We start from the raw sequence: 10,102 nt of genomic DNA on the forward strand, positions 1-10,102 counted from the left end.
TCGACGGCCGCGGCGCGCGAGGTGATGTGTGCAAAGAAAACATGAAAGTAATTAAGCGGGCATACATTCGATGGATACACGCAAATACAGTGCACACGTCGCTTTCTATGGGGTCGCCTCGTACTATTTTGACGTTCGCAGGGGCCAGTCCGCTCAGAGCGTGCAGGGCGGTACATTATTAATTTTAACAGGCAGGCCCTGGCTAGGTGGAGTGTGACCAGGTTGGGCCCTTGTCCTACGTCTAGCACGGGGTCCCTTTTCACATCTGCGTGAAGGACCGCGACGAGCCGGAGGCAGTGGTGGCGCCCCATGGTTTGTCATTTTCTGCTCATGGCGATTTCCGAAACGGCGACGCCGGCGAGCGGCGTAGAATCTGGGTGAGTGAAATCTCTGTTCCTTTATAATGTTTGCAGTTGGAATATAGTATACAACTAACGATGTTGCTACACTCGCCGGTGCTGCAGGTCGACGTCGGCGGCCAGAGATCTAGGAGCGCGCTTGGGGGCGTCCATCTCGGGCGGCGGCGTCGCCGCGGCGGCCGCCTCGGTCGTAGGCTCCCTGGATACAGTCATGCGAGCGTTCTCTCCTGACATCCGTCCGCTGGATCAGGGGGGCGCGCAGCGGGGGGAAGTGAGGGGTTCTCCTGATGTAGAGTTCTCCGGCGGGTCCTGCACACTTTCAGCTCTGGGGAGGCGTTGTGGCATCCAGGAGCGCCGCTGGGTCGGCGCCGTCCGTCGTCTCATGCGGCTCGGTACAGTCCTCCCCCAATGTGCCCGAGCAGCCGCAAGCACCACCATCAGAGTTGGCTGGAAGCACAGGTATATCGTTGATGTTCTTACGCTTGTACCAAAACCATTTTTATTGATTGCCAAGCATACGTGCATCTAGGCATTAGTTAACTGGCGGATTTCAATTTTTGCAACATCTGAACCAAGACTGGGTTGATTTAGTATATTTTGTACATGCCTTGGTGTCAACTCATGCTGGAGTTGGTATTTTCTAAAGTTAGATCCCGTCATTTTGCCAATCATATTATATGGGATTCATGAAAGGCGTGAAAGTATGACGATTAAGGCCTTTAGCCTAACATAGCCAGGATAGCAATATATTACCACAAAGTTCCCGAATTTGCAGCTCCCAGGCACCATCGGTCTTGCTGGAGTGAATGGCCTTGGCAATCGCACTCTGTTCAGTTATAGTTGGCGATCCACTTTCAGGATTTTTTACATTCTGAACTTGCATCTACGCAGATAATAAGTATAACGCTTTCCCCAGTACATCCCTTTTTTCTTCTGATTATTGGGGTAGTTAGTTAGGTACAGGGCCTCCATGGCCGGACAACCCGCCTGTGGTAGTTTTGATCACTGGTCCAGTAATCTGAATCCAGACTAGTAGGGGCAACCTTGGTGAATTGGCGCATTAGTCTAGCTGGGTTTTGTATTTTCCTATCACAAACACATAAACCTGGCCAATCATAGAGTAACAAATGTTCTGGGGACATGAACTGAGGGTGGTTACAAGTAATACTCAGGTTAACCCAGTTGCCGCGAAAACCGCAAATTGCGTAGTACTAAGCTAGTGTCCTTGCAGGGGTTAGTTCCAGGGGAAATGGTGTCCCATTTTCATTACACTTGCCGTCACACTGGCCACGACTTATTGATTTTTATGAACGAAAATGAAAATGCAAAATTGAAATGAAAAAAAGTTATCCTCAATACCGGCATGCTTTCGTGTTTTTCTTACTTGTTCTCCTGCTAATGTTGGCAGGGAAAGAGGGCCACAAGGACCAGACGAGCGGTCGGTAATAGTTGATCGTGTGCCGGCACTAGAAGCTGCCATAAGAGGATTTGCTGACAGGGGAACTGATGTAGTTGTCAACCCCGTGCTTGGCATAATTTTCGATTCTCTGCCAGAGGCGTATGAATTTTACAATCTTTATTCATGGGAAGTTGGCTTTGGGATTCGTTACGGCAAGAGCAGGCAGAATGTCAATGGGACCAAGTGTATGCAGGAGATCGTATGCGGCTGTGCTGTAAGATACTTACCTGGTTTTGGTTTTTCTTTTCGTGCTTTTGAGTGTGTAGTCGAGAAAGTGCAACTTGTTTTCTGCAGAAGGAAGCTAACATTTTTTGGGTGAATTTCCTGTTGAAATCAATTGCAGGGCAAACCAGAGAGGGAGAACAGCTCGTCCATGAGGAGCAATTGTGCCGCCATGCTGCGTCCGCACCAGACGGATGACGGGGGATGGTATGTATCGGAGAACCGTGCTTCTCACAACCATGAACTGCTTCGGACTTGTGGGGAGAAGCTGCACTGGCCATCACACCGGTGCATTGACACATACACCAGGGACCTTGTGAAGCAGTTGCGATAGAACAATGTTAATCTGGGGAAGGTGTACAGCATCATTGGCAGTCTGTTTGGGAGAATGGAGAACGTGCCGTTTACGAAGAGGTGCCTTAGAACTTTCTGTGGAAAGCTTAGTAGGGAGCAGGCAGATGATGATGTACGCAAGACTATGGATGCATTCTCCGAGCTGGGGTCAAATGATCCAGAGTTCTCGTATGTGGTTGATGTTGATAAAGAAAGCAAGCTAAAAACCCTGCTGTGGACTAATGGTAGAAGCAAGATGCAGTACCACAATTTCGGTGATGAAATAACATTTGACACAACTTACAAGACAAATCTATATGACATGCCTTTCGGGTTGTTTATGGGGGTGAACAATCACTTCCAGAGCATCATCATGGGGGGGGGGGGGGTCATGATGAGGGAAGAAACAATTGAGAGTTTTAATTGGGTATTCACCGAGTTTATTAGACTGATGGGTGGCAGGCCTCCAAAAACAATACTAACCGATTGGTTTACTACCGCACCATTCCCCCGATTTATCTTTTTTTGCTTTTGGTATGAAGCCTAATAAGGATTTGGTATTTGCAGATCAAGCGCGGGCCATGGAGGTCGCTATAGAACAAACGATGCCTGATACCACACACCGCTGGTGTAAGTGGCATGTGCTTCAGAAGGCGAAAGAGCACCTCAGGCCGCATTACACGCAACGGAGTGATTTTAGGGCGGCGTTGCACGAGGTTGTCAATGAAATGCTAACTGTCGATGAGTTCGAAGTTGCTTGGGCTGAACTGCTTGACAGATACAAGCTCCACAACAACACCTTCCTGATCCAGATTTTCGAGGTTAGGCACAAGTGGGCAAAACCTTATTTTAGTGGCAAGTTCTGTGCGAAGCAAACCAGTACGCAAATGAGCGAAAGTGCGAACCATTTGTTGAAGGGCTACATTCCCCCGGCTTGCCCCATGAACCTATTTGTGAAACAATACAGCAAGTTGCAGTTCGACCGAGAAGCTGAAGAAGGGTTCCAAGAGAAGAGAACAAGGTTGGTATGTGCGACCAGACCTTAACCGTGTGTTACTGTCTTTTTTGCTAACAAGTTTCGGCTGGTTTCCTGGCAGGGCGGTGTAGTTCTCCGATACAATTTCCCTTTGGAAGAGCATGCGAGCCAGGTGTACACCCGGACGATGTTTGAGATGTTTGGTCAGGATTTGTACCGTGCGGGAAGATATGATGTCGAGGAAGTTGAACGAGGCACGAGGTACCATGTGCGGCACATTGAAGCTGAGAAGCGAGAGAAGTGGTGCCGCGAGATGCATGCTGTCGATGTCCATGAAGGTGGCGCTCGGTACACATGCGAATGCGGCTTGTTTGAGCACATGGGGATGCTTTGTTGCCATGCTATCAAGGTAATCCCTGACTCTACCGCCTCTATGTGAGTTCCTTCAATTAAAAAAAACTTGTGACCTTCAGTTAACCATCTTTTTATCTTCATGTCTGAATGTTATCCAACAACCCGACCTGCCTTTATAGGTTCTTCTTCATTTGGGGGTGCGGAAGATACCTAGCTTTCATGTGATGAAGCGATGGACAATAGATGCCCGCGACAACTTGCCGCTTCACCTCATCCATTACCAGACAGATCAAGGCCCTCCGTGGTTGTCATCCTACCGGCATACTGCACTACACCTGACAGCACTCGAGTTTGTGCAACTCAGTGACAGCAATGTTGATGCATTCGATAGAGCAATGGACATTTTAATTGCAGGCAAGGCTGAACTGACCGTTTTGGCAGCGATCAAAGATGGCAAAAGTTTGGTTGACCAAACCCAAGTTGGAGAGTCAGCCAATCCAACCATGACTATGATGGTAGACGGCGCGCATCAAGAAGATGAGCGTTCTGAGATGTTCATCTCAGCTGAATGTGGCCTTGGATCTGTCTCCGTGGGAGCTGATTCCAGGCGTCCATTATCCACTTTATTGGCCCCTCATAGGATGAAGCAGAAGGGGAGGCCGACAACGGCGAGGGGCAAGCCTGGATATGAGATCAAAGACGTGCGATCAAGATTTTGCACTCTTTGTAGAGAGAAAGGGCACAAGAGCACGACGAGCCCCCGCAGGGGGGACCTTCCTAAGAAACCCCGCAAAATCCCTACATGTGGCAATTGCGGTGTGGCTGGGCACAAGAAAACAAGTTGTTTCAACCCAGTGTTGCCGTTTGTGAAGAGGCCTCGCGACGGACCAGTGGAGTGATGTCCATTTCATGATATGATGCAAAATTTGATTGAATCAGTCGAGAGTATTATGTTTTCTGCTTGTTAGGACTGTTGGCTTGTAATTCTAATAAATGTTTTGCTTGTCTTTGGGGTACTGGACATAGGTTGCTGTTTTTTTAGCCGTTATTTCGGTGTTTTAGTTTCGGAGCCTCAGGGCGTGCTGTAGATTTGTTAACTTTTCAAGTGATGTTCAATTTCAGCTACTTAGGACTCATTTGGGTTTGCTGTGAGGTGGTTTGGTTTTAAAAACGATATCCTAGCTCGCTGTGTGGTTTGCTGTAGATGGAAGCTTGTTTTTGTCATCTGAAATTATGATATGTGCCTACCTTTTGAACAACTTCTGCAGTCGTACGCATGCTGCTGGGCCGTTCCAGAATTGATGGCTCGGGTATGTGTGCAGAGCCGTATATTCGTGCTTGCGGTTTTTCAGATTTTGAATTGTTGTGGGGCTGGGGGGGTATTGGGGGGGGGGGGGGAATCGCCTGTGGGCTATTTAAACCAATCGCTGGGTGATGCTGGTAGGCAGCACTTCTCCACTGGTCGACCTTTTCCTCACTTTGGCTCTCCTCCTTTCTCAGTCATTCAGCCGTCGTAGATATCCCAGATCTGCATGGCGCCCCCTGTAGTTTTCTCCTCTGTAGTTGGTTTCAGCTGCCTGCTTCGCCCGCACGTCCGGTTCCAGCGCAGGGCGTCGGTTCTGAGAGCACGCGGGCTGTTTTTTTTGCTAGTAGCACGCGAGCTGTTGAGGCGCCAACGCAGGGCAGTCCCTGCGCTGGCTAGCGCGGCGACGAGCAAGGTGATATATTCATCCACTGCTGCACAAAAAACCCCTGAATCGAAAAAAATACGTCTTCTTCTGAGACACATTTTCTCCAACACTTTTCCATCTACATGTAAACTATCAGTATTTGCTATGTTTTCTGTCTCCGTGCTAACGAGTAATGTTTCCATTTTTGCACGGGCCAGGGTGCGGCAACCAACCTGGTGTACGATCAGGTCGGGGACCACGACCCCCTCGTCAACGTAGGCGGCGGCTTGCGTGCGACCTGCTCGCAAGCAGGGGATGCCTCGTCCGGCGTGTATGACGAGACCACTGCTTTTAAACCTGACCGGGACGTAGACGAAGCGAGCAGGTCTGGCTTAAATGCTCCTGTTTAGTAATTTAGGATCTTATCTTATGTGTGTGTGCTGTTTGTATGTCTGACTTTGAGTTTGATTTATCCGAAAAAATGTGTTGTACGTCTGTTCTGGAATAAAACGTAGGTAAATTTCAAATATACTTCTCGATGGAAACATGCTACGAGCAACACTTTTAATGCGACCCAAACGGACTGCGCTTTTATCCGTTTTTTCCCTCTCGTGTCGGCCGCCCTCCAGCCGTCCGCTCCGTTTTTTAGAAAAAGGGGTCGCAGCCATATAATGCCAGCGGCGCGTGTCGACGCTGATAAGCAATGCCGGAATCATGGATATTCGGAGAAACACCACAAGGGTCGTGCGGGCCATCGTCCCCCCCATGGTCATTCCAGCACGCCTGTCGGCATACAAGAAAGGTGTGTCGGCCTACATCATTTTGAAACACGCCCTTCTGTAGTGACGGCACTGGTGTTGAGATCCGCCTTCCCGGTCTCCATGCTCTGGCACCGTTGTGGCATTTTGGTCGATGGGGGGAGGCGCGGGATGTGGTTGGCGCCACCACGCTCAGGGGCTGGCCAGTGTAGCGTTGACTAGGCCATGCTAGCCAGCAACTAACCCTACCATGTACAGCGCCTCCCTCGTGCCGCCGCGGAGTGGGCACCCTTGACGTCCAGGTGCACAGCGGCGTCGACGGCGGCCACTGTTATGGCTTCGTCCCCCACGCCCGGTGCGTGCCTCCGGCACTTCCTCATCACCGAATGGGTATATTTCATGCTGGACGAGGCGAGGTGGGTGAGGCCGGCGACGGATATGAGGTGGTCGTCCATGGATCCGGGCGGGAGCGGGGAGCGCGCGCGGGCGGGATGCTTCCGGGGGAAATGTATGAAAATGGTGGGGGCTCGTCTCGTGCCCACGTCGCAGCAAGTCCGGCTCAAACGTGGAGCTTCGGTTTCGTTTGGGTCGGCGCATTGCACCGATTTCCCTGTCTACGTCGACCCAAACGGACGCGTGCGGACGAAATGGGTCGCCCGGTTGTAGTTTCTCTAATCAACAGTGTGTGCGCGTCGATCGATATTTATCTCACATGGTGATACGGTGCAGACACATGCATGCGCACCATGATGGCATTTTCGAGCATCTCTTCTGCTCTCCCGCAACAGCTACGAGTAGCTACTCGACGTACTGCGCGACCGCGACGGCTGATTACACGCAACTTGCGTGCAGATGCGCCTCCACAAGCGAAGTAATGTGGGATCAGTTTCAACACGTGCTCTCGTCTGGACGTCTCGCATTGCAACGATTGCTTGTGCGTGTTTTAACTGGCGGCTGCTTACCACGCGTGTGTTGCTGTGAGCGTTTCCACCTACTGCCGCGCCTGGACTCGTGTATTTTTTGTAGATGCAAAAGTAACCTTTCAGAAAATCGTAGGGGAGGAAATGGATTGATGATGCACTGATGTGGTTGGGCAGGCGTAGTAATGCAAGGTTCCTTGCCATGCATGACGAACAGTGTTCGGACACAAATCCTCTCACTCTGTCGTCTTCCAAAAGCCACGTTGCTAGCGCGTCTGCTGCAAAAGCAGAGGAGGGTTTATACGCCGCAACCCCGTCCCCGGGAGCTTCACTTCTCGGCCACAACGCTCTCCTCCACCCTCGCCCAGCCTGCTCGCTCCCCATTCCACCGCCGAGGAGTACTCCGTCAAGATCCAAGTGCCAGGCCGACCAATGCAAGGTATCATCTTTCGCCTCACCACCTCTCTGTTGGCGTTGGCTTGCTCGCTCCCACGTCCGTTTTGACCGGTTCGTGCACGCTTGTTCGCACTTGCAGTTTTTGTTTGCTGCCATGTCGCGTCTTGGGACGCGCTCGACCGGCACGGCAACCGGCAGCAGCTCTACGGCTGTGCCAGGCACAAACACTGCTTCCCTCGTGCCGCCGGTGGGCGCAGACGATGATCCAAGCAATGAGTCGGATGCAAACTGCGGCAAGATCCAGGTTCGGAGCTACCTAGCCCCTAGGATAGTGAATGAAGTCGTTGCTGCCCTGACGGAACCACAAAAAAAGTTGTTTGTTGAGAGGGGCCTTGGCGCCATGCTGTCACTCCCTGAACTTGTGAACATAGACCGTTAGTACAGTTTCTGGAATGCTACTAGGATAGATCCGGTTAGGAAAACAGTCAGGCTGGGTGATGGCAGTTCTCGGCCGGTGATGGCTGATGCTGTTAGGGATGTAGTAGGTGTGGGGACGGGTGACAGGGAGATTCCCTTCCCCCATGAGCCGAGCTGCGTCGATCGTGATATCTTCAGGGACGTGTGTGCCGGTTTGGGACTAGATGAGACGCTGGATAAGATTAGCTTGCAAATGCTGCGGTCCGTGCTTGCTTCCCCACGTGATCTAAGTGTCGATTTTGAGTCCAACTGGCAATGTGCTGCATTTGCTCTCCTTTGCACTGCTTGCTTGTTCAATCCTAGAGTGAATCGGAAGGACGACCCGATCAGCCCGGAAGTGTTCATTGTTGTGCGTGATCCATCGAAGATGTTTGAGTTTGATTGGTGTGGATACATAAAAGTTGTTATCATGGCTGGTGTGACTAAGATGCACGCTGATCTCAATGCTGGGGCGACGACGGTTCAGTTGCAAGGGTTCCTAATGGTTCCTCAGGTAGCCTCATCTCACATACTATGTTTCATATACATTTGCCGTGTTTTTTGCATACCTATCCCATAAGGCTGAATTGTTGCTTTCCCTCCTGTACTGTCCTAGGTAATCACATTTGATGCAATGGTGGCTCGGCGGGGGTTGCAACCAGGGCATCCCCGCATAACATTGTACAAGGCTGAGGACTTCCAGCTGCTCGCTGGTTTGGACGCTGATCGTCGAAGTATTGGTTGACACAGGTTATATGGCAAGGCGAGGGTGAGTAGACAATTACTGTCATATGGATAGCTGTTTTGTATCAATATGAATTCTGCACATATACTTGCCCCCTGATGTTTTATTATACCCATTTGATCTGCATTTCCTTGCCAGATAAGGTTTGTCGGTGAAGATGTCGCCATAGGGGACTCGGCGAACCAGGGGTTGCCTCCTGTTGTGGACGTTGACGCTGCTCCAGTTGTTGCCCCAGCTGAAACTGTCGTTTCACTGTCTGAAGTGGCCGGGTGGCAGGCTGAGGTATAATCTATGGCACAGAATCGTATATATTTTGCTGCCGGCGTGTCTTGCCGCTCCGTACTATGCATAATCACTAATGGGATGAGCTACTTTGCCCCTAGGTGGTTGACTACTTGAGTGCAGTAATGAATGCACACATCTCGTCTGTTACTGAGGAGAATATGAACTTGAGGAACCATGCTGAGTCTTGCATGACCAGCTTGCTTGCGATGATTGACAGTCGTAACGCAAACAATGTCAACTCCTGTAATGAGATGATCGGGTGTGCGGTTTCAAAAGTAGCTGATTTCAAGCTGAGGGTAGCTGGTGGTGAGATTTCCTTTGTTAAGATTCATGGCGAGACTTGCTCCTTTGACATCATTTTGATATATTCCATTTCAAAAAAAAGGCTTGCCTAACGGTTTCGTTTCAGATTCTAACACGGGTGTTGTGCCCGATGTCAAAGGGAAAAGCCATGTACCAGAGGCAGAAGGTATGTGTGTGCTATTGTCAGCTTTGTGTGGGTTTAGTTGGTTATTTGTTGTCATGGCTTGTGGCAAACAAACATAAATTGTCCCTTGTGACAGGTCCATCCACTTCTAGGCTCGTGAACCCGAATATTAGGAAGCGGCTTGGCACGGATCTACTATCAAGCTTGGGTGCTGCCACTGGTGAGTCTATTAGTTTTTTGATATCTGCTTGCTAAATCATGCTATATGAGAATGTTAGCCAGTAGGGGTGGTCAAGCGTGCATTTTAATGTAATACTGGGCAGAGCGATGTGATCCGTGATGCACGGACGCTCTTTGGGCCGTTCCCAAGCCCAAATAGCCTTGACTTGAACCGCAGGACATCATTGAGGGAAGTTGGTTCAACCAGTGTTGGAATTGGTAAGCTTCCAACTGGATAAACTTCTCCGAGTTCCTGTGCAACAAAATGTATAAAATACAAGCTAATTCCTAACTGTTATTTAGTTACTGAGGGGCGGGGGTGTTGTTGTCGCTGCCTATTTTGTAGGTAATGTGGCCAGGCGCCTTGATTTGAATTTGGCGAGTGACGTTTGTGATTTCATAAATGGGACACCATTTGTGCGTCCGATGAACCCTATGCCCGTCGACACAAATTTAACCATTGGTCCTTCCCCATTCAGAGAACCACCTGCAGTTTTGCGGCCCCCCGGTATGTGGCCCTTCC

At 50.2% G+C, this 10,102-nt stretch overlaps 2 protein-coding genes across 8 annotated transcripts; both read left to right on the top strand.

Annotated features, from left to right (window-relative positions):
• The first annotated feature begins 221 nt into the window (after positions 1–221).
• On the top strand, positions 222–4,908 carry LOC123137565 (protein FAR1-RELATED SEQUENCE 5). 7 transcript variants are annotated; one of them, XM_044557381.1, is made up of 7 exons: positions 222–377; positions 465–818; positions 1,768–2,032; positions 2,162–2,247; positions 2,941–3,394; positions 3,471–3,758; positions 3,883–4,908. In XM_044557381.1, coding segments are annotated over exons 1-5 (774 nt in total). In that variant the 5' UTR covers positions 222–309; the 3' UTR covers positions 2,942–3,394; positions 3,471–3,758; positions 3,883–4,908. The 7 variants fall into 7 exon arrangements, with proteins under 7 accessions (XP_044413316.1, XP_044413315.1, XP_044413314.1 ...); XM_044557380.1 differs by having other exon boundaries at positions 2,162–3,394; positions 3,471–3,784; XM_044557379.1 differs by having other exon boundaries at positions 2,162–3,394.
• Positions 4,909–5,154: 246 nt separating this feature from the next.
• LOC123137568 (uncharacterized) lies at positions 5,155–5,900 on the top strand. Its single transcript, XM_044557387.1, has 2 exons — positions 5,155–5,421; positions 5,592–5,900. Exons 1-2 carry the CDS (start codon positions 5,236–5,238, stop codon positions 5,781–5,783), a joined length of 378 nt encoding a protein of 125 aa, XP_044413322.1. The 5' UTR covers positions 5,155–5,235; the 3' UTR covers positions 5,784–5,900.
• The last annotated feature ends 4,202 nt before the right edge of the window (positions 5,901–10,102 follow it).

This window comes from Triticum aestivum, chromosome 6B, assembly GCF_018294505.1.
Source record: "Triticum aestivum cultivar Chinese Spring chromosome 6B, IWGSC CS RefSeq v2.1, whole genome shotgun sequence".
NCBI lineage: Eukaryota > Viridiplantae > Streptophyta > Magnoliopsida > Poales > Poaceae > Triticum > Triticum aestivum.

What these genes read in the sequence shown, in the direction of transcription:
- LOC123137568 (XM_044557387.1), top strand. Translation starts at nt 5,236, where the DNA reads ATGGCGCCCCCTGTAGTTTTCTCCTCTGTAGTTGGTTTCAGCTGCCTG. An exon ending in CTAGCGCGGCGACGAGCAAG is followed by an intron (nt 5,422 to 5,591) that starts GTGATATATTCA and finishes TGCACGGGCCAG; the next exon opens with GGTGCGGCAACCAACCTGGT.
- LOC123137565 (XM_044557376.1), top strand. Translation starts at nt 3,537, where the DNA reads ATGTTTGAGATGTTTGGTCAGGATTTGTACCGTGCGGGAAGATATGAT. An exon ending in TTTGTTGCCATGCTATCAAG is followed by an intron (nt 3,759 to 3,882) that starts GTAATCCCTGAC and finishes CTGCCTTTATAG; the next exon opens with GTTCTTCTTCATTTGGGGGT.